This window comes from Heptranchias perlo, chromosome 33 (assembly GCF_035084215.1).
Source record: "Heptranchias perlo isolate sHepPer1 chromosome 33, sHepPer1.hap1, whole genome shotgun sequence".
NCBI classification, from domain to species: Eukaryota; Metazoa; Chordata; class Chondrichthyes; order Hexanchiformes; family Hexanchidae; genus Heptranchias; species Heptranchias perlo.
The window spans coordinates 582,605-605,893 of NC_090357.1; the positions used below are offsets into that span (position 1 = coordinate 582,605).

Genomic DNA, 23,289 nt, shown 5'->3' on the forward strand with positions numbered 1-23,289 from the left:
TCTTACCTGTCGCACTCACACTGCTGTGAACCTGTGTCATAATCAGAGGGTCAAGAGATCCTGAGGTGGAAACCTACAACACAAAGTGTGAGATGAGTAACGGCACCAATAACACAAGCTGCCAAGTTCATCAGACTGATTGCTCATGGACAGGGTTCCTGGTGTACACAACACCCCGACACCCTGACCACCCCGACCCCCCCCCCTCCCCCGGAGGGTGCGGGACCCGGCCCCCCCCCCCCACCTCTCCCCCGGAGGGTGCGGGACCCGGCCCCCCCCCCCCACCTCTCCCCCGGAGGGTGCGGGACCCGGCCCCCCCCCCACCTCTCCCCCGGAGGGTGCGGGACCCGGCCCCCCCCCCCCCCACCTCTCCCCCGGAGGGTGCGGGACTCGCCCCCCCCCACCTCTCCCCCGGAGGGTGCGGGACCCGCCCCCCCCCCCCCCCACCTCTCCCCCGGAGGGTGCGGGACTCGCCCCCCCCCCCCACCTCTCCCCCGGAGGGTGCGGGACTCGCCCCCCCCCCCCCACCTCTCCCCCGGAGGGTGCGGGACCCGGCCCCCCCCCCCCACCTCTCCCCCGGAGGGTGCGGGACCCGGCCCCCCCCCCACCTCTCCCCCGGAGGGTGCGGGACCCGGCCCCCCCCCCCCCACCTCTCCCCCGGAGGGTGCGGGACCCGGCCCCCCCCCCCCCCACCTCTCCCCCGGAGGGTGCGGGACTCACCAGCCGCGAGCTGTACATTGGAGGCTTGATGGACGGAGTGATGGGGAAGTGAATCCTCTTCTCTTTCTGTCGCCGGTTACAGAACCAAACACGAACAACTTCTTTCTCCATCAATAACTGCTCTGCGATCATCACAATTTCCTCGGAGTTGGGCTTCGAGTTCTGATGTGAAACAGCGCCATGGAATTAGATCATTTAAAAATTAAACTTACTGCATTCTGCGCTGCAATCCAGCTATGAGGGAGTGAGGGAATAGGGGATCAGATATTACTGGAGTGCATGGCAGACAGAGTATAATAGAGGATTATGTTGATAGGTAGAAAGGGATTCGGAACCCAAAGATGGAGTTAAGATAGAGATCAGCCACGATCTAATTGAATGGCGGAACAGGCTCGAGGGGCTGAATGGCCTCCTAATGTTCTTATGTTGGAGAGGTGACGAAAGTTGGGGAGTGAGGAGGTAATCAGGATAATGGAAGGCGAGGGCAGGGTCAGGAGAGGGGACGGGGAGGGGAGTTCTGAGGAACCCATTCACTAATTGGTTGTCAGCTCCCAGCTAATCTCACCTCGTGGAAACGCTTCTCCAGAGTCAAGCGGATGTTGGTCTCGATGCTTGTCCGCTTCTTCCTCTTGCGCCCAAGACCCTCCAATCCCATCAGTGGGGCAGCAAGCGATGTCAGACTGCTCAGTGTGGAATCAGAGGGGACATTTTCTACCCAAAAAACATTGTTTAAATGCGAAACGTTACTGCGTGTACACGGCAACCTAAGGTGTACGATGCTTTAGTGAAAGCCCATGTGCGTGCGAGAGCAGAGTCCCCGTGCCCGAGAGTTCACCAGTCCCGAACCGCCGTACGTGCACCAGGATTCCATGAAAGCAGAAAGTCTGACAATTGTGTAAATTAACCCATAATCGGAGCCTGCTCACACTCACTGGTCACATTACAAGGATCTGCCCACTGCTCCCAAAGCTTGGAAGCCCGACCGAATGGAGAGGGTACATTCCTGCTAAACCACACCATACCCCAGCCCAGGAGAGGGTGCAGGACAAATTCCCCATGGAAAGGAATCAGCTTTCAGCAAAGATAGGAGAAGCTCCTAATCCCCAATCCATAGAGAAGATGGTTAAGGGGGAAACCTCATTGAGGGATATAAACTATTAAACGAGATAGTGAGGAATGCCTGAATATTACTTCAGAATCAGACAGGATCGCAGGACCAGGGGACACAAATTAAATTGGTAAAATGCAAATTTAAAACCACCATGAGAAAAACTTCTTTCCTCAGAGTGTGAAATGTTTGGAATAATCTGATTGGAGCAGTCAGATGTTTATGGGATGCCATAATAGGAGAGTTAGAGTGCAAGACGGCTTTGCTCTGATGGTCCTTCTTACCCCCTGACCACATATTCGCAGGTATGTGTGGGTTCCGGTACCTGCATCACTCAGCCACTTCTCCAGTAGGGGTTTAAGTTTACACATGTTCTTGAAGCTAAGGTTCAGAGCCTCAAAACGGGAGATCGTCGTTTGACTAAAATCATTTCCGTAGAGTTTCCCCATCGCTAATCCCACGTCACCCTGTGAAGAAATAAAGAATTTAGGGACGCACAGACCTGTTACGCACTTTCACAGTGATGATTTCCTTTACAAATGCTATCATTTCACTCCCTGAAACCAAGTAGAGTGAGTGGGTTGTGATGGGCAGTGACGCAGATCGAATGCTTGGACTGTAACACTGCAGTATTCAGGGCCCAACCAAATGCTGCAGCTCAAATGACTGTTGGATTCTCAAAGGGACCTGGTGTAAAGGAAAGCTGGCCCATAGATTACTGACCAGATCCAGGCTGGAGGGAAGCTCCTGACAGAGATGAGATTTCACCTAACAGAACTCTGCACTTGCGGTAACATAGAAACATAGAAAATAGGAGCAAGAGAAGGCCATTCGGCCCTTCTCAGCCATTCAAAATGATCATGGCTGATCATCTAACTCAGTACCCTGTTCCTGTTCCCACTTTTTCCCCATATCCCTTTAGCATTAAGAAATATATCCATCTCCTTCTTGATTTGGCCTCCACTGCCTTCTGTGGTAGAGAATTCCACAGGTTCACCACCCTCTGAGTGAAGAAATTTCTCCTCATCTCGGTTCTAAATGGCATACCCCGTATCCTGAGACTGTGACCCCTGGTTCTGGACTCCCCAGCCATCGGGAACATCCTCCCTGCATCTAGTCTGTCTAGTCCTGTTAGAATTTTATATGTTTCAATGAGATCACCTCTCATTCTTCTAAACTAGTGAATATAGGCCTAGTCAACCCAATCTCGCCTCATACATTAGTCCTGCCATCCCAGGAATCAGTCTGGTAAACCTTCGCTGCACTCCCTCTATGGCAAGGATATCCTTCCTCAGATAAGGAGACCAAAACTGCACACAATACTCCAGATGTGGTCTCACCAAGGCCCTGTATAACTGCAGTAAGACATCCCTGCTCCTGTACACAAATCCTCTTGCAATGAAGGCCAACATACCATTCGCCTTCCTAACTGCTTGCTGCACCTGAATGCTCGCTTTCAGCGACTGGTGTACAAGGACACCCAGGTCTCGTTGCACCTCCCCTTTTCCCAATCTATCACCATTCAGATAATAATCTGCCTTTCTGTTTTTACAACCAAAGTGGATAACCTCTCATTTATCCACGTTATACTGCATCTGTCGTGTTCTTGCCCACTCACCCAACTTGTCTAAATCACATTCTACCCTAACGTTCTACACTTTGCCGCGGCACCAACACAGGCCGACTCTCAGACCTGCTGGCCGACTCTTTGATAAAAGGTTTGGCAATTAAAGAGGACGGACTCTGCAGATGGTCAGCATAGCATCAGTCTGCCCAGCTGAATGAGCAGAGGGTGGCCATCTCTTGGCATCACTGGCCATGGCATGTGCCCAACATTCCTCACTGAGCACAAACATCGGCAGAAACACCATCATTCTTCCGACTGGCACAAGTTACAGGATTCTGGTTTGGGACGGAGGCATAAATTCATGGAGCTCCTTCATTGCTCCGAATCCTGAAGCAATTGAATTCCATCTTCTCACCTGAGTGAATCCCAATTTAATCCGTCTTTGCTTAAATGTTTTTGCAAACTGTTCCAGCTCCTCCAGGTCACTGGGTTCATCTGACTGCATCGACGGGAGATGTTTCGGGACAACATGCTTTGGTACCTGGAGCGGAGGAAGGCCTTCTACCGCCTGTGAAATTATTAAAATTAATTCACACAGTTAATTAATTTGAGCAGAAAAATTCCAGGGAACCAAGTCTTGAACAGAAACATTTCAAAGCTGTTCTCAACAGGAGACCAGGAGACATTTTTACTCATCAGGAACTAGCTTTCATAACGATCGATAAATTTCCAGTTGTTACAAATCCAATCCCATGTTCCCAACTCCAGGTGGCCGGACTGGTGCCAAATTGCTCTGGCCAGGTGTGACCCTGACCCGACCCCCCCTCCCCCACAACCTCAGGCCAGGTGTGACCCCGACCCGACCCCCCCCCCACAACCTCAGGCCAGGTGTGACCCCGACTTGACCCCCCCCCACAACCTCAGGCCAGGTGTGACCCCGACCCGACCCCCCCCCCCAACCACCTCAGGCCAGGTGTGACCCCGACCCGACCCCCCCCCCCCCCACAACCTCAGGCCAGGTGTGACCCCGACCCGACCCCCCCCCCCACAACCTCAGGCCAGGTGTGACCCCGACCCGACCCCCCCCCCCACAACCTCAGGCCAGGTGTGACCCCGACCCGACCCCCCCCCACAACCTCAGGCCAGGTGTGACCCCGACCCGACCCCCCCCCCCCACAACCTCAGGCCTGGTGTGACCCCGACCCGACCCCCCCCCACAACCTCAGGCCAGGTGTGACCCCGACCCGACCCCCCCCCCCCCAACAACCTCAGGCCAGGTGTGACCCCGACCCGACCCCCCCCCCCCAACAACCTCAGGCCAGGTGTGACCCCGACCCGACCCCCCCCCACAACCTCAGGCCAGGTGTGACCCCGACCCGACCCCCCCCCACAACCTCAGGCCAGGTGTGACCCCGACCCCCCCCATCCCCCAACCTCCGGTCTAATCAGCAACTTTCTCGGATATTCAATGGCCATTGATGCCTTGACCTCTGGTAACCTTGAATTCTCTGGTACAGGGTCTGCTGTGCAGTTTATAGAGCAGCTGAGAGAGTCTTCACCAGCTCCAGTTCCAGGAGCTTTTAAAAATGGAGACTGAAAGCTGCCCTTTAACTCGGAGAGAAGTTGCCTTTGGGATAAAATGTAATGGAACATTTCACATGGGCGCCACTAACCTGCGGAGTGAGCCCGATGCCAGGCTGATGCGGAAGGAGAATGCCCTGCGATTGCTGAGACAGTGGGAGCAGGTTTGATGATTGCAGTGAACCTGTGAATATATTTACAAATTATACAGTCACACCATCAAAGGAATACACAGAACAATCCAGAGAGGGGAGACAAAATCAGCACAGGGTGTTGGCGTTTCTTGTGTCCGTTCAATGTCTCACTGGGACTAGATCGAGGAGATTTAGGACAGAGAGGAGAAACATTTCACACTAAAGGCTGTGAGGTTGTAGAATACAGAGACCGTATCAACATTTAAGGATGGGTTAGACAGGGGGTTGGATAAAGGGATATGGGAACAGGGCACGGACAAGGGGATCAGGACACTGCTCGTGTGAAGGATAAACACCAACACAGACTGGTGGGGCAGAATGGCCTATGTCATGTCTGTGTCATTCTACAATCATGTTCCTCACTTCGTAGATTACATTTTTCACACTGCAGTTGGGGTTAATTTCAGACCCAGTACATTAAACGCTAACATACTGATCCAGTGAGCAACAAGCTCCATCCTCAATCTGCTGCTTTTTTTTTTATTCGTTCATGGGATGTGGGCATTGCTGGCGAGGCCGGCATTTATTGCCCATCCCTAACTGCCCTTGAGAAGGTGGTGGTGAGCCGCCTTCTTGAACCGCTGCAGTCCGTGTGGTGACGGTTCTCCCACAGTGCTGTTAGGAAGGGAGTTCCAGGATTTTGACCCAGCAACGATGAAGGAACGGCGATATATTTCCAAGTCGGGATGGTGTGTGACTTGGAGGGGAACGTGCAGGTGGTGGTGTTCCCATGTATCTGCTGCTCTTGTCCTTCGAGGTGGTAGAGGTCGCTGGTTTGGGAGGTGCTGTCGAAGAAGCCTTGGCGAGTTGCTGCAGTGCATCCTGTGGATGGTACACACTGCAGCCACCGTGCACCGGTGGTGAAGGGAGTGAATGTTTAGGGTGGTGGATGGGGTGCCAATCAAGTGGGCTGCTTTGTCCTGGATGGTGTCGAGCTTCTTGAGTGTTGTTGGAGCTGCACTCATCCAGGCAAGTGGAGAGTATTCCATCACACTCCTGACTTGTGCCTTGTAGATGGTGGAAAGGCTTTGGGGAGTCAGGAGGTGAGTCACTCGCTGCTTTAGGAGATCTGTGTCAGGGCAGCAGCAGTAGTAATATGTCCCTGCATCAGGTGTGACCGATCCCCCCACACCCCACAACCCCGGGCCGGGTGTGACCCCGACCCCCCCCCCCCGAAACTCGGGCCGGGTGTGACCCCGACCCCCACCCCCCCCGAAACTCGGGCCGGGTGTGACCCCGACCCCCCCCCCCCCCCGAAACTCGGGCCGGGTGTGACCCCGACCCCCCCCCCCCCCGAAACTCGGGCCGGGTGTGACCCCGACCCCCCCCCCCCCCGAAACTCGGGCCGGGTGTGACCCCGACCCCGCCAGGTGGCTGTGCATCTTACGATTGTTGATTGGCAAACCTGAAGTCAAACAGCAGCAGGGAGGTTCCTCACGGGATATCATGCGATTACTGCTCGGAGTTGCTCAGCATTTGGGATACGCATTGTGAAATCCCAAAGATCTGCCTTAAGAGGCAGTGGTATGAGTGAGATTCCTCGGGAGCTGCCCTGCTTGGATTTTAATGGCAGGAGCTGGGGTGAAGGTTGCCGCACACAGTTACAATTACAGTCTGTTCAGTGACGGAGCCACAGTCAGCTTGGGGGGGGTGGGGGGGGTGGGGGGGGGGGGGGGATTCCTTACCTTGTTGGCTCTGCTGTGTCTGAGGCAGCAGGAATGTTGCAGATGTCTGCAGGTGATGCCCAGGTACAACCACTAGTTGCTGTAAGGTGTGTAATGGCTGCAGGTCCTGAACAAACAAGGTACAAGTCAATCTCAGACCAACACCCCTCACAACGTCCCAGCCCCCAGTCAGTCCCCTCCCCCCAGTTAACCCAAACACAGACTCTCAGGGAATGAGTGTCACAAGTGTGCACAAAGTTCACACTTTGCACTAGTTGCAAACAATGACAAATCTCAGAATTTTAAGGGAACAGTTTCCTTTTATGAGGAAAATTGTCAATGATTCCAGTCCCCGTCCCCATCCCACCCCCCCCATCCCAGTCCACTCTAGTCCAGTCCCAACCCCCCCCAGTCCACTCTAGTCCAGTCCCAACCCCCCCCCAGTCCACTCTAGTCCAGTCCCAACCCCCCCCCCAGTCCACTCTAGTCCAGTCCCACCCCCTGTCCCAGTCCACTAGTCCAGTCCCACCCCCTGTCCCAGTCCACTCTAGTCCAGTCCCACCCCCTGTCCCAGTCCACTTGTCCAGTCCCACCCCCTGTCCCAGTCCACTTGTCCAGTCCCACCCCCTGTCCCAGTCCACTTGTCCAGTCCCACCCCCTGTCCCAGTCCACTTGTCCAGTCCCACCCCCTGTCCCAGTCCACTTGTCCAGTCCCACCCCCTGTCCCAGTCCACTTGTCCAGTCCCACCCCCTGTCCCAGTCCACTCTAGTCCAGTCCCACCCCCTGTCCCAGTCCACTCTAGTCCAGTCCCACCCCCTGTCCCAGTCCACTAGTCCAGTCCCACCCCCTGTCCCAGTCCACTCTAGTCCAGTCCAGTCCCACCCCCTGTCCCAGTCCACTCGTCCAGTCCCACCCCCTGTCCCAGTCCACTAGTCCAGTCCCACCCCCTGTCCCAGTCCACTTGTCCAGTCCCACCCCCTGTCCCAGTCCACTTGTCCAGTCCCACCCCCTGTCCCAGTCCACTCTAGTCCAGTCCAGTCCCACCCCCTGTCCCAGTCCACTTGTCCAGTCCCACCCCCTGTCCCAGTCCACTTGTCCAGTCCCACCCCCTGTCCCAGTCCACTCTAGTCCAGTCCCACCCCCTGTCCCAGTCCACTCTAGTCCAGTCCAGTCCCACCCCCTGTCCCAGTCCACTCTAGTCCAGTCCAGTCCCACCCCACGGTTCTGGATTTGAGAATCCCAGAATCCACACACTCATTTTCTTGAAGTGGATGTTTAGTGGGGAAACAGATCTGATTGGTTCAGGAAGGGGACGGCTGTAAACTTGTGAGTGGAGATGAAATTGCGGTCACTCAGTGACTAAATGCCCGTTTGGACGGGTGGTTTATGCACGGGTCACTTTGACATGTGTAAGTGCTCACCACTGACATCTGACTCCCCGACACAATCGAAGAGGTGGCACATGACCGATGGGCTGTCTCTGCCAATACCGGTGGAGGAGAATCACTCGGGTCCTCAGTTTTGATCTAGAAAATGGAAGGTAACTTAATGTCAGTCATCACACGGAAAGATAGGCAGTACGTCGGTGTGCGTGGACAAAATGTCTTGTGCCGTTCCAGACAGGGGATTCTCCTCTCATTCCCAGCGTTCCAGACAGCAGGATTTGGCCTTAGTTCCTGACTTCCATCAGTCTCCAGCTCTTGCTGCTGATATTCAGCTCACAGTGAAGGGCTTGGGAGGCCAGAGGTTCCAGCCAAGGCTCAACATGTACTAAGGGTGTTAAATATCACTGGATGTGCAGCCACAGGCCCACAGCCCAAACTGGTTGGACTGGGTGAGCCCTGAGCCCCACCTTCTCTCTGTATGCAAATTCCAGCTCCTGCTGGTACCCATTTCCTGCGATTCTAACCGCAGCCTCTGACTGATTCACCCACCCACCCCCCCGCCAGGAATGGATGAACTCAATCGAAATGTTTCCAGAGAAAAGGCAAAAATACTAAACACAGAAAAGAAAACACCCAATGAAAAGAAAAAATCCCAAGTGGAGAGAGATCTTTTCCTCAGGCGCAGAGGTGTCAGGTAACTAAACATAGTCCAAATGTTCTCACTTTGCTTCTTGTAATCCAGAATTATATATTACATAGAAAGTACAGCAAAAAACAGGCCATTCGACCCAGCAGGTCTGGTCTGTTTATGCTCTGAGCCTCCAACCCTATCAGCATATCCTTCTATTCCTTTCTCCCTCATGTGTTTATCCAGCTTCCCCTTAAATGCATCTACACTATTCACCTCAACTACTCCTTGTGGGAGGGAGTTCCACATTCTCACCACTCTCTGGGTAAAGAAGTTTCTCCTAAATTCCCTATTGGATTGACTATCTTATATTTATGATCCCTAGTTTTGAACTCTCCCACAAGTGGAAACATCTCTACATCTACCCTATCAAACCCCTTCATAATTTTAAAGACCTCTATCAGGTCGCCCCTCAGCCTTCTCTTTTCCAGAAAAAAAGGGCCCCAGCCTGTTCAGTCTTTCCTGATAGATATAACCTCACAGTTCTGGTACCATCCTTTTAAATTATTTTTGCACCTTCTCCAATGCCTCTATATTCTTTTTGTAAAATGGAGACCGGAACTGTGCACAGTACATCAAGTGTGGTCTAACCAAGGTTCTATACAAGTTCAACATAACTTCTCTGCTTTTCAATTCTATCCCTCTAGAAATGAACCCCAGTGATTTGTTAGCTTTTTTTTATGGCTTTATTAACTCGTGTCGCTACTTTTAATGATTTGTGTATCTGTACCCCCAGATCCCTCTGCTCCTCTATCCTATTTAGACTCTATTATCCGATCAGTATGTGGCCCCCTTATTCTTCCTACCAAAATGTAATACCTCACACTTATTTATATTGAAATTCATTTGCCAATTACACGCCCATTCTGCAAGTTTATTAATGTCTTCCTGTATTTTGTCGCAGTCCTCCTCAGTATCCCAATTTAATGTCATCCACAAATTTTGAAATTGTACTTCCGATTCCAGAGTCCAAATCATTTATGTAAATTGTGAACAACAGTGATCCCAGCAGCGATCCCTGTCAAACACCACTTCCCACCTTTTGCCAGTCTGAGTTTTTTTTAAATCATTCATGGGATGTTGGCGTTGCTGGCGAGGCTGGCATTTATTGCCCATCCCTAATTTCCCTTGAGAAGGTGGTGGTGAGCCGCCTTCTTGAACCGCTGCAGTCCATGTGGTGAAGGTTCTCCCACAGTGCTGTTAGGAAGGGAGTTCCAGGATTTTGACCCAGCAACGATGAATGAACGGCAATATATTTCCAAGTCAGGATGGCGTGTGACTTGGAGGGGAACGTGCAGGTGGTGTTGTTCCCATGCGCCTGCTGCCCTTGTCCTTCTAGGTGGTAGAGGTCATGTGTTTGGGAGGTGCTGTCAAAGAAGCCTAGGCAAGTTGCTGCAGTGCATCCTGTGGAGGGAGTGAATGTTTAGGGTGGTGGATGGGGTGCCAATCAAGCGGGCTGCTTTATCCTGGATGGTGTCGAGCTTCTTGAGTGTTGTTGGAGCTGCACTCATCCAAACAAGTGGAGAGTATTCCATCACACTCCTGACTTGTGCCTTGTAGATGGTGGAAAGGCTTTGGGGAGTCAGGAGGTGAGTCACTCACCGCAGAATACCCAGCCTCTGACCTGCTCTTGTAGCCACAGTATTTATATGGCTGGTCCAGTTAAGTTTCTGGTCAATGGTGACCCCCAGGATGTTGATGGTGGGGGATTCAGCGATGGTAATGCCGTTGAATGTCATGGGGAGGTGGTTAGAGTCTCTCTTGTTGGAGATGGTCATTGCCTGGCACTTATCTGGCACGAATGTTACTTGCCACTTATCAGCCCAAGCCTGGATGCTGTCCAGGTCTTGCTGCATGCGGGCTCGGACTACTTCATTATTTGAGGGGTTGCGAATGGAACTGAACACTGTGTAATCATCAGTGAAGATCCCCATTTCTGACCTTATGATGGAGGGAAGGTCATTGATGAAGCAGCTGAAGATGGTTGGGCCTTGGAAACTCCTGCAGCAATGTCCTGGGGCTGAAATGATTGGCCTCCAACAACCACTACCATCTTCCTTTGTGCTAGGTATGAGTCCAGCCACTGGAGAGTTTTCCCCGATTCCCATTGACTTCAATTTTACTAGGGCTGCTTGGTGCCACACTCGGTTAAATGCTGCCTTGATGTCAAGGGCAGTCACTCTCACCTCACCTCTGGAATTCAGCTCTTTTGTCCATGTTTGGATCAAGGCTGTAATGAGGTCTGGAGCCGAGTGGTCCTGGCGGAACCCAAACTGAGCATCGGTGAGCAGGTTATTGGTGAGTAAGTGCCGCTTGATAGCACTGTCGACGACACCTTCCATCACTTTGCTGATGATTGAGAGTAGACTGATGGGGCGGTAATTGGCCGGATTGGATTTGTCCTGCTTTTTGTGGACAGGACATACCTGGGCAATTTTCCACATTGTCGGGTAGATGCCAGTGTTGTAGCTGTACTGGAACAGTTTGGCTAGAGGCGCGGCTAGTTCTGGAGCACAAGTCTTCAGCACTACAGCTGGGATGTTGTCGGGGCCCATAGCCTTTGCTGTATCCAGTGCACTCAGCCGTTTCTCAATATCACGTGGAGTGAATCGAATTGGCTGAAGACTGGCTTCTGTGATGGTGGGGATATCGGGAGGAGGCTGAGATGGATCATCCACTCGGCACTTCTGGCTGAAGATGGTTGCAAACGCTTCAGCCTTGTCTTTTGCACTCACGTGCTGGACTCCGCCATCATTGAGGATGGGGATGTTTGCAGAGCCTCCTCCTCCCGTTAGTTGTTTAATTGTCCACTTCCATTCATGACTGGATGTGGCAGGACTGCAGAGCTTTGATCTGATCCGTTGGTTGTGGAATCGCTTAGCTCTGTCTATAGCATGTTGCTTCCGCTGTTTAGCATGCATGTAGTCCTGAGTTGTAGCTTCACCAGGTTGGCACCTCTTTTTTAGATACGCCTGCTGCTGCTCCTGGCGTGCTCTTCTACACTCCTCATTGAACCAGGGTTGATCCCCTGGCTTGTTGGTAATGGTAGAGTGAGGAATATGCCGGGCCATGAGGTTACAGATTGTGCTGGAATACAATTCTGCTGCTGCTGATGGCCCACAGCACCTCATGGATGCCCAGTTTTGAGCTGCTAGATCTGTTCTGAATCTATCCCATTTAGAACAGTGGTAGTGCCACACAACACGTTGGATGGTGTCCTCAGTGCGAAGACGGGACGGCGTCTCCACGAGGACTGTGCGGTGGTCACTCCTACCAGTACTGTCAGGGACAGATGCATCTGTGACAGGTAGATTGGCGAGGATAAGGTCAAGTAGGTTTTTCCCTGTCCTTCAGCTGTGTCCTTCAGGACTCGGCTAGCTCGGTCCATCGTGGTGCTACCGAGCCACTCTTGGTGATGGACATTGAAGTCCCCCACCCAGAGTACATTCTGTGCCCTTGCTGCCCTCAGTGCTTCCTCCAAGTGGTGCTCAACATGGAGGAGGACTGATTCATCAGCTGAGGGAGGGCGGTAGGTGGTAATCAGCAGGAGGTTATGAGTAACTACCTTTAAACCCTACTCTCTGAATTAACTGGGTGCAGAACAAAATTAGTAATTATGGAATCAATAACTTATTCCCCATTTCCTGCCGTCCTCTCCTGAAGGCTCCGATTCTTGCTGAATGAAATACCCCGTGGGACCCATGACGTGTGAGCCCAGATCGCCTGTTAGTAACTTCCGTACCGTGAACAGTATCACAGGCGAGGCACATCAACTTTTAGAAGAACAAAGACATTTAATTTGCAATCTACACTGTCCCATCAACACTCCCAGGGCAGGTACAGCACGGGTTAGATACAGAGTAAAGCTCCCTCTACACTGTGGAGAAGGTTGGGAGGGGTGCACTCAAAGGCCAGTATCAGAGGAACAGAGCATTCGGGAGGGGATTATGGGGCCATAGGAGATTGGATGGGGCAAGGCCATCAAGGCATTTCGACCTGAGAAGGATTATATATGTGAAACGTTTGTAAACCAGAAGCAAGCGTAGAGCAGCGGGCTGGACTTGGTCTGGGTCACGATACTTGCAGTAGAGTTTTGGACTTTGAGGTTTATAGAGAGTGGACGATGGGAGGGTAGAAAGCAGCGTGTTGGGGTCCACTCTGGAGATAAAAGGGTAACGGTTTCGGTGGCAGAGGGACTGAGGTGGGGCAAGGCAGGCAATGTCTTGTGAGCAGCAGTAAGTGGGTCTTGGTGATAGATAAGATGTGGGGCTCAAGGCTCAGCTGAGGATCGAACAGAAAGCTGAGGTTATAGATTCAGTCCTGTACTCGGCCCTCCCAGAAGCCACGGCTCAGACTCCAAGCTGAGGAAGACCGTAACCCTGACTCTGATGCCTCTGACCCTAACCCTAATGCAGTAACCCTGGCTCTGGTACCCCTGACCCTAACTCTAACCCTAACCCTGGCTCTGGTACCCTAACCCTGGCTCTGGTACCCCTGACCCTAACCCTAATGGCCATACCTTTTGCAGACTAATCCCAGTCTGGTAGATCAGAACCGTACTTGCGATTGAACAACTAAGAATTGTTGATAAAAACCTTGGGGATAAGGAAATGGAATATGGTCAAATAGAAGTGGCAGTTGTAGCAAGGAGAATAAACACAAGGGTTATCCTCCTGCCTTAGCCCTAACTGTTAACCCTAACCATCAACTGAAACACAAACAGCAATCAGTAACCACTGGATCAGGTTAACAGATTCATAAGAACATAAGAAAAGTTCAAACTTCATCTTCTAGTACTTCAACTGTAACCCTAAAACAAATCTCTAACCTTAACTATACCTCTAACTCTCACCTTGAACCAAACCTAACCGCTAACCTTAACTATAACCCAGATCACTAACCCCTAACCATAATCCCTAATCTGAAATCTAAACCTAACCCAATATTAACGCACCATCATGGTATCTAGTTGTATTTTGATTATTCCAGTGTTTGTGCCTTTAGTTTGTTGCTTGGTAAATTAATAAGAAAAAAGAAAACACTAAATGATTGAGTCCAAATAAAAAGATTAAATAATTCAACATCAAGTGTTTGTACAGAGTCCTGCACCTGTGAACCAGACACTAACCTGTCGTGTGAAGTCCAGGCCATTCCGTTCAGTACCTGACAGAAAAAATAAAACATCATGAAAATCCAGAGCAGCATCACTTACTGTATCGGAACACAAGCACTGCTTCTCAACATGGGCAAGGATAGCAGAGAGAGCCCAGTATCATCTCACCCCACAGTACGCACGCAGTTATGGCTCAGACCGGGATTCAAAGAAAAGTTGCCTTTTTGGGTGACCCCTGCTCCCAACACTTAACCAATAATTTGCTTACCGTGTACAAGCCAACATTCACCCCGTCAGTCGATGCCTAGGAAGGGTCTTTCTTCCAGTTTTCTCATCCCCAAGTGGCTGTTTTCTCAGTATGAGCCTAGACACTGAGTTTTGGCCAGCTATTCAACCGTGAAGGGTATTAGAGCCTCCTTTCCTCACTCGACACCCACACATTCACTTGCCAAATCTGGTGACTTTCTCTGCACCCCCCAACCACCCTCTCACTGCTGGGGTCAGGTAACGCAGCACAGAGCAGGATTGGACCCAGCACCTTCTGGTGTGTAGCTTCACCGAGGCACCAAGTACCATCGCCAGCGCTTTGGCAGATCTCAGCCTGGCCAATAGGTGGGAATGGCAGAGTCACCAATGGGGGAGCTCAGAAGTGCCCATCACATTCCCGCTGTACCTGCCTCTCCCATTAGGGACAAGGCCTCAGCTCCCCAGGGGTCTCAGTGGGGAACCGAGGATTGTGGCAAGCTCAGCTGCAATTTCCTTCCACAGTCAAATAGCCTACTGCCACTTGAACAGCCAAGGGTAAGGAATTAGCAGGCAGGCCGTGCCCAATAGAATCGTAACACAACACGGGTCAGAGGGGTCATAGATCGCTCGGGGGGGATGGGGGAGGAGGAGGAAGGTCACAGGGAGGAGGGAAGTGGGGGTCACGGACTCGTGGCGGGGGGGGGGGGGGGCGGGGGCAGTGACCAGGGATGGGATTCACTGTAGGTGAAGGAAACAGCTTTTGTTATGTTTCCATTTTATTTAATTCTCCACAAACACTGCAGTCCTGTTGGGTGCCTGATTTGAATTTCAAATGAGCTCCCCTTTGCTCTTGCAACGACTGACTGCTCTCCTCCACTATGTAAATCATTCCGTCTCACAAGGTTCCAGTATGAAAATTATTTTGAAAAATGCAAATCAGCCATAGCTCATCTCTATGGAAACCTCTCCACTACTTGGTGCGTGTGGGTATATATTCATACATGTATGTGCGCGTATATGTATATATGTGTGCATATATACATTATGTATGTGCATGCATATATTACACGTGTACTTGTCTATATATTACACATGTATGTGTTTACACATATTACGTGTGTATGTGCGGGCGTGAGATGAGCCCCACGGCAACCATTTAGAGCCTTCCCGCCATTGTGTACCGAGGGGCCGCAATCAGGGAAACCCCCCCACCCCGGGCAGAATGTAAAATTGAAATTGATGTAATGTACCTGTAATGAATCTGTAATCAATAATCTGTATTGAGTGTAATGCAATGAGGCACCCCAGAGTGTCATGAACTGTAATTATGTACAATGTGTTCATTGAACTGTACTTGATGTAACCTGCAAATTGTATAATCTGTATTGTGTACGTTTGGAATGTGATATGACGACTATATTGTACGTATTGCTGCAAATTTTATGAATAAAGTATATTTTATGAAAAAAAGACTGAGATTTCAGTTCTAGAAACTAAATGTCAGCGGTGTTGGGCTCGGAGTGGGAAATATGGAAGGTCCCGGCTCCTGAGAGGGGGAGTGCACCCCAGTATGAGGAGTCACTGGCAATAACTAGTCACTGGCAATAACTAGTCACTGGCAATAACTAGTCACTGGCAATAACTAGTCACTGGCAATAACTAGTCACTGGACGGTTTAACCCTCTGCATCACTGGCCTTTCACTGTTCAAAATCAGAGATGATTTCATCAGTGCTGACGACAGACTCACTGCAAAACCGCAACTCCAGAGAGAACATCAGACACGTTGTTAATCGTTGCTGTCTGAGCAGCGAGGAGTTTCACACAACTGAATAATTATGCAAATCAGCAACATTTCAGCTAAACAATGTTTTCAGGATCCTGTTCCTGGGCCTCAAACGGTAAAATATACCGACACCCACCCCCCCCACCCAGCCCACCGCCCCCACACCCCAACACGGCCCCCCCCCACCCAGCCCACCCCCCCCACCCAGCCCACCCCCCCCACCGCCCCCACACCCCAACACGGCCCCCCCCCACCCAGCCCACCCCCCCCACCCAGCCCACCGCCCCCACACCCCAACACGGCCCCCCCCCACCCAGCCCACCCCCCCCACCCAGCCCACCGCCCCCACACCCCAACACGGCCCCCCCCCACCCAGCCCACCCCCCCCACCCAGCCCACCGCCCCCACACCCCAACACGGCCCCCCGCCCACCCAGCCCACCGTCCCCACACCCCAACACGGCCCCCCCCCACCCAGCCCACCGCCCCCACACCCCAACACGGCCCCCCCCCACCCAGCCCACCAACCACCCACCCCCTCCACCTAGCCCAACAGGGTCCCCCTACCCCACCAGCCCAAATCGGCCCCTCCCTTCCCCGCTGCACGGCACGGCCCCCCCCCCCGCCGCACGGCACGGCACGGCCCCGACCCCTCGCTGCACAGCACGACCCCTCCTGCCTCCCCTCCGCACAGCACGACCCCTCCTGCCTCCCCTCCGCACAGCACGACCCCTCCTGCCTCCCCTCCGCACAGCACGACCCCTCCTGCCTCCCCTCCGCACAGCACGACCCCTCCTGCCTCCCCTCCGCACAGCACGACCCCTCCTGCCTCCCCTCCGCACAGCACGACCCCTCCTGCCTCCCCTCCGCACAGCACGACCCCTCCTGCCTCCCCTCCGCACAGCACGACCCCTCCTGCCTCCCCTCCGCACAGCACGACCCCTCCTGCCTCCCCTCCGCACAGCACGACCCCTCCTGCCTCCCCTCCGCACAGCACGACCCCTCCTGCCTCCCCTCCGCACAGCACGACCCCTCCTGCCTCCCCTCCGCACAGCACGACCCCTCCTGCCTCCCCTCCGCACAGCACGACCCCTCCTGCCTCCCCTCCGCACAGCACGACCCCTCCTGCCTCCCCTCCGCACAGCACGACCCCTCCTGCCTCCCCTCCGCACGGCCCCTCCCGCGCAACACAACTCTCCCATACATAGAGCAAGGAAAAGACTCAGCGAATCCCAGCCTTGCCTTCCTCCCCCGAGTTGAGAGTTGTCCTCCAGACTAATCAAGCAAGTCAGATACAGAATCTTACCCATCAGTCAACATCCCAGACTCCTCCATCATCATCCCATCCATGTCCTGTCCCACTGGCACCATTCACCCAGAGGTGGGGGCCGAGTGATAGACAGTTGGGTCCCCGTCTGTCCCCGTGCAGCCTTATGGCTTCTGGTCAAACAAGGTCAAGGACCTCGTCTGCTGATCACCATTAACAGATGGATCAGTGCTCCCCCACATTGATCACCACTGGTGGAAGCTCAGAGGGAAGCAAGGACTAGCCTACCTGTCGCAGAAACACCTGCCTATGATAGCATTGGTAGGAATGACCACCAGACAGTTCTTGTGAAGACAGAGTCTTGTCTCCACATTGAAGACATCCTCCATCTTGTAGTGTTAGTCTGTCCTACTTAGCATAGCAGCAATGTAAGAACAGATCTAGCTGCCCAAAACTGGCGTCCATAAAAGGTGTAAAGCAGCAGAATTCTAGACCACCACAAGCTGCAACTTTGTTGTCCAGCACGTCCCTCACTCCTTCACCATCTTCAAACCAGGAGAGCAACCTCATTTCAACAGGGTGTGTAGAAGAACATGTGAGGTGGTGCACCTTAGAATGAGGCACCAACCCAGTGACACTACAACACAGTGCTCCCAGCACTCAAAACACCAAACGCAGTGGCTTGTTGACAGAACTAAGCGATCCCACAACCATTGGAGTAGCACACAGCTCTGAAGCCCATCCAGTCGGAAAAAGTGGACAATGAAGCAACTAACAGGAGGAGGCTTGTTCCCATCCTGAACCAAGGTGGTGCCCAGCACGTCAAATGCAAAGGATGAGGCTGATTGGACAACCTGACTCGGCCTCTTCTCAAACTCCATCACAGATGCCAGTGTCCTGGCAATTCAGTTCACTCCACACAACATTAAGGAGTGGCTGAGTGGACACAGCAAAGGCTATGGGCCCTTACAACACAGACTGCAGCGGTTCAAGAAGATGGCTCCTCACCACCTTCTCATGGGCAATTAGGGATGGGCAATAAATGCTGGCCTCGCCAGTGATGCCCACATCTCATGAACGAATTAAAAAATAACCCAGCTGTCGTGTCTGCCCTGATGGGGCACGCGCCGCGGGGTACCAAGCGCGTTCCGTGGGGCACGCGCCGCGGGGTACCAAGCGCGTTCCGTGGGGCACGGGCCGCGGGGTACCAAGCGCGTTCCGTGGGGCACGGGCCGCGGGGTACCAAGCGCGTTCCGTGGGGCACGGGCCGCGGGGTACCAAGCGCGTTCCGTGGGGCACGGGCCGCGGGGTACCAAGCGCGTTCCGTGGGGCACGCGCCGCGGGGTACCAAGCGCGTTCCGTGGGGCACGCGCCGCGGGGCACTGCAGGTGAAGCCCATGTGCTTCCATTCTGCATCTGCTGAGTAACATGCTGCCCACAGACCCATTTCCTAATGTGATGTCTCTCCACATACTCTCTGTGCTTGGGGCCTCTCTGATTTTAAGAAAATAAAGCACATACTGAGAACAGGTCTTTGGCCAATCAAGGTCCAGTTTCCAGTAGACCACGTGTGATTGGCACTGCTCTGGACCGAGAGGCACAGACACCAACTCTGAAACCTTGAGCCAAAGGCAAGAGACAAACTGTGAGATCGGATGCTCCACAATTGATTCCATGTTTTGGTCAGGATCAGGTAGTGCCCCAGAATATTGCATCATCTCTCTATCTAGAAGCAGTGAAGGAACTTGGTACCTTTAAAGGGACCCTGTACCTGCTGCACTGCGAGATTTTTTTTCTGGTCTGCTCACACATGTAATCACGACATAGGTTGAAATCTGCTTACACTTCTCTCGTTCACACTTCAGTGTCTGAATGACATGGATCAATCTGCTTTTCTCTAATGAGGGCAAGCCCAGTTTTGATTCGGTAATTGTCCTGGCCGCTGATGTCCTTTAGAAGATACAATGACCAAACTTGGAAACATCCCTCAGCAGAAAGTCACACAGGGTTCAGCCAGGTTTGACTTGCTATCAAGCCGATTCTCTGTCGATAGCAATCTTACATTGATTAGAGGGAGTCAGTGAATGGCTGATTATCGCACCTCCCTGGTAACTGACCAGCCATTATATTGTTTCCTGGTCCCTTACCTTGCAGGTAATCCACATTCCATCTGACAAACCCATGTCCATTCAGTTAAATTGTTCAGCTGTCTCCCAGCATCAGCAACATCCACACAGCTTGTTGTCATCAACAAGATTTAAAATAGCACTGAAAATCCTCTCCCTCCAAATCTTCTCTTCACATTGTGAACAGCGGAGACTCATTACAGAGCCCTTAATATCCCACAGCCAGCGTCTCCACTTAGAATTACTGAGAGGCAAGAGGCAAAGACAACTTGTACAAGGCCGAGGCCACAGTTGGAGCAGTGTGTATGGTGTTGAGTCTGTTGGAGACTAATTAATAGAGATTGATCGCTCTGATTAGTCAACAACTCCATTATTGTATCTTGCAACTACCAGGATGGTAGAAGGTGACCTAGATGGACCTTGTCTTTTCTCGTCCAGCAATTCCTATGTTTCCATATAAAAGCAATGGATAAGTTGTAAGGTAGATTCAATAGGATGTCACTAGCAATGAGGCTATAGTTGAGAGGTTAGAGCTTTTTTCACTAGAGGTGAGGGGTGACCTCAAAGAGGTCAAGATTATGAAGGGTGGTAATAACATAAACAACAACAACTTGCATTTATATAGCGCCTTTAACGTAGTAAAACGTCCCAAGGTGCTTCACAGGAGCGATTATCAAACAATATTTGACACCGAGCCACATAGGAGATATTAGGACAGGTGACCAAAAGCTTGGTCAAAGAGGTAGGTTTTAAGGAGCATCTGAAGAGAGGAGAGGTGGAGAGGTTTAGGGAGTGAATTCCAGAGCTTAGGACCCAGGCAGCTGAAGGCATGGCCGCCAATGGTGGAGCGATGGAAATCGGGGATGCACAAGAGGCCAGAATTGGAGGAGCGCAGAGTTCTCGGAGGGTTGTAGGGCTGGAGGAGGTTACAGAGATAGGGAGGGGTGAGGCCATGGAGGGATTTGAACACGAGGATGAGAATTTTAAAAATCGAGGCGTTCCCGGACTGGGAGCCAATGTAGGTAAATGGGACTTGGTGCGAGTTGGGATACGGGCAGGAGAGTTTTGGATGAGCTCAAGTTTACGGAGGGTGGAAGGTGGAAGCATTGGAATAGTCGAGTCTAGAGGTATGGGGAGTAAGCAGGAGAGTGGGATTAGATTGGGTGGGATATTAAAGGGTATGGGGAGTGAGCAAGGCCTTTTGTGGGGTTAGACTAGGTGGCTGATGTGGCGGTAAACAGTGTTACAGACTTGATGAGCTGACCGATCTGTTTCTGTGCTGGAACATTTTATGGAATAACAGCAATTCCACTTTATAACGAATGTAGGACTTCAGTTTTACCCTGGCTCCAAACAAAAGACGGGGTCAGTGGGAGTGCATTACAGGGACAGCTCATGACTCACAGTCTTTAATAGCAGCCAATCCAAAGGCTGTTTGCTGGACCCCTCCATTGGATTGGAGGGGAGGAGCACAGCCCAGTGTGAACTGGAGCATGGCATGGTCTGCATCAAGTTAGCTGATCCCACTCAGCAGCAGTATGGATGCTGCAACTGGCCTGCTCACTCCCCATCCCCTTTAATACACACCCAGGGGAGAAAGATCAGCTCAGGTTCCTGCTCCAGATTATCCAGCAACTCCTGATGGAAAGTACATGAGCGAACACTGGGTGAGGTCAGACTTGACTGTGATGCACTTCATGGCGTGCCAACTATCACTGGGGCCATTACTGCCATAACAAGCACCTGATGTACTTCCAGTCCCCTTGTATTATCACCAGAGACCTGAAGCCTGTCACACACCACAGCGTTCTCCCAGTGTCGACCCAGTCACTACGAGCACTCAGAGACAGTGCCCAAACTGTGAGACTCATAAAAGGCCCTAGAATGCAACTGGAGCATGTACGGTGCAGTCCGCGCCCCCACCGCCTGCGCCCCCACCGCCTGCGCCCCCACCGCCTGCGCCCCCACACTGATGGGGGCGCCTGGCACAAACATGTTACACGTGATAAGGCCAAACTTTCTTACTTTCCCTCATTTATTTGGCTTCAGTGGCCCAATACCTGGGAGGACCGCATTTGGGGCCTGAAATAACATGGTGCTTTATGGAGAGCTGGCGGTCCTTTCTGGGCTGCTGGTACCCCATATTCTGACCTGAGATTCTCCCTCGCACAGTGGCCGATGCCCAGGAGCACCTCAAAAATACTGCACTGAGTGGGAGTCAGGGTCCAGGCTCAGTCACAACCTGGGGGGCCACAATCTATCTCCGCACCCCCTTATTGGCACCTCGGCCTCCACAGGCGCGCGCTCCCCGCCCGCCACCCCCCCCTGGCGCGCGCGCTCCCCGCCCCTCGCCCCCGCCAGGCGCGCGCGCTCCCCGCCCCCGCCCCCCTCGCCCCCGCCAGGCGCGCGCGCTCCCCGCCCCTGCCCCTCGCCCCCGCCAGGCGTGCGCGCGCTCCCCGCCCCCCCACCCTCGCCCCCGCCAGGCGCGCGCGCTCCCCGCCCCTCGCCCCCGCCAGGCGCGCGCGCTCCCCGCCCCTCGCCCCCGCCAGGCGCACGCGCTCCCCGCCCCCCCTCCTCGCCCCCGCCAGGCGCGCGCGCTCCCCGCCCCTCGCCCCCGCCAGGCGCACGCGCTCCCCGCCCCCCCCCCCCCCTCGCCCCCGCCAGGCGCGCGCGCTCTCCCCGCCCCACCGCACTCCCCCGAAGAATGGCGCCAGTGGCTGCGGTTCCCGAACGTTATTGAGAAAGAAAACGGTGATAAAATAATAAAGCGAAAGGCCAGCGGGCGCCCACCCCGGGTTCACCTGAAGCCGGTAAGTTGGGTGACAAGAAATTGATGCTTCGTCAGACACTTAATTCCACATCAGTGTGACTGAGTGTCGGTGAAAGACTGTGATCAGGATGGAAAGCAGCGACCGGACCAGGGCCCCCACAGCTCGTGCCGGGCGAGGGACCGGGGCCCCCCCACAGCTCGTGCCGGGCGAGGGACCGGGGCCCCCCCACAGCTCGTGCCGGGCGAGGGACCGGGGCCCCCCCACAGCTCGTGCCGGGCGAGGGACCGGGGCCCCCCCACAGCTCGTGCCGGGCGAGGGACCGGGGCCCCCCCACAGCTCGTGCCGCGTATCTTCAGGAGTTTCACACCCTCATTTTAACCTTTTAGATGACAGTACATTCTGCATCTTTCACTGCAATATCTGCAAAAGGTCCTTCATTCACTCGAACATCAGATATTATGACCCACAGAAAGTTCAGTAACTTCCGAATAAATCCCATCGGATCTCACTGCCCTGAGCCGTATAGTTTGGTTTGAAGCTCACTGTTTACAGCCCCCGTCTATTGAAAACGAACTAATCAGGACATGTCTGCAGATCATGTGGAAAGAATGGCGACAAGATCTCACTGGTGCTAAACAAGGACTTTGCCTCAGGTTTCACACAGGAGGTGAAAATTGGGACTGTGGAACTATCAAAAATAGGCATGAAACAAGAAGTGAAGGTGATTATTCAGATGGGACTAAAAGGAGTTACTCAGACTCGAGGTAAAGAAATCACCGGGAACTGATGGTTTACATCAGAGGATCCAGAGGGAAGCTGGGGAAGGAATAGCAGAGGCTCTGACATAGAAACATAGAAAACAGGAGCAAGAGTAGGCCATTCGGGCCTGCTCCCCCATTCAAAATGATCATGGCTGATCGTCTAACTCAGTACCCTGTTCCCACTTTTTTCCCATATCCCTTGATCCCTTTAGCATGAAGAAATATATCTATCTCCTTCTTGAATACATCTAATGATTTGGCCTCCACTGCCTTCTGTGGTAGAGAATTCCACAGGTTCACCACCCTCTGAGTG

At 53.1% G+C, this 23,289-nt stretch overlaps 1 protein-coding gene across 1 annotated transcript in view; it reads right to left on the minus strand.

Annotated features, from left to right (window-relative positions):
* Window positions 1–23,289, minus strand: part of pou2f3 (POU class 2 homeobox 3) — a 32,301-nt gene that overhangs the window by 3,218 nt on the left and 5,794 nt on the right. Inside the window, exons 3-11 of the mRNA XM_067970809.1 lie at window positions 14,037–14,071; window positions 8,257–8,361; window positions 6,856–6,961; window positions 5,069–5,160; window positions 3,811–3,963; window positions 2,154–2,295; window positions 1,286–1,431; window positions 721–882; window positions 7–73 (exon numbers count right to left, since the gene is read on the minus strand). Of these exons, the coding sequence (XP_067826910.1) occupies window positions 7–73; window positions 721–882; window positions 1,286–1,431; window positions 2,154–2,295; window positions 3,811–3,963; window positions 5,069–5,160; window positions 6,856–6,961; window positions 8,257–8,361; window positions 14,037–14,071 (1,008 nt within the window). The remainder of the gene's footprint in view (window positions 1–6; window positions 74–720; window positions 883–1,285; window positions 1,432–2,153; window positions 2,296–3,810; window positions 3,964–5,068; window positions 5,161–6,855; window positions 6,962–8,256; window positions 8,362–14,036; window positions 14,072–23,289) is intronic.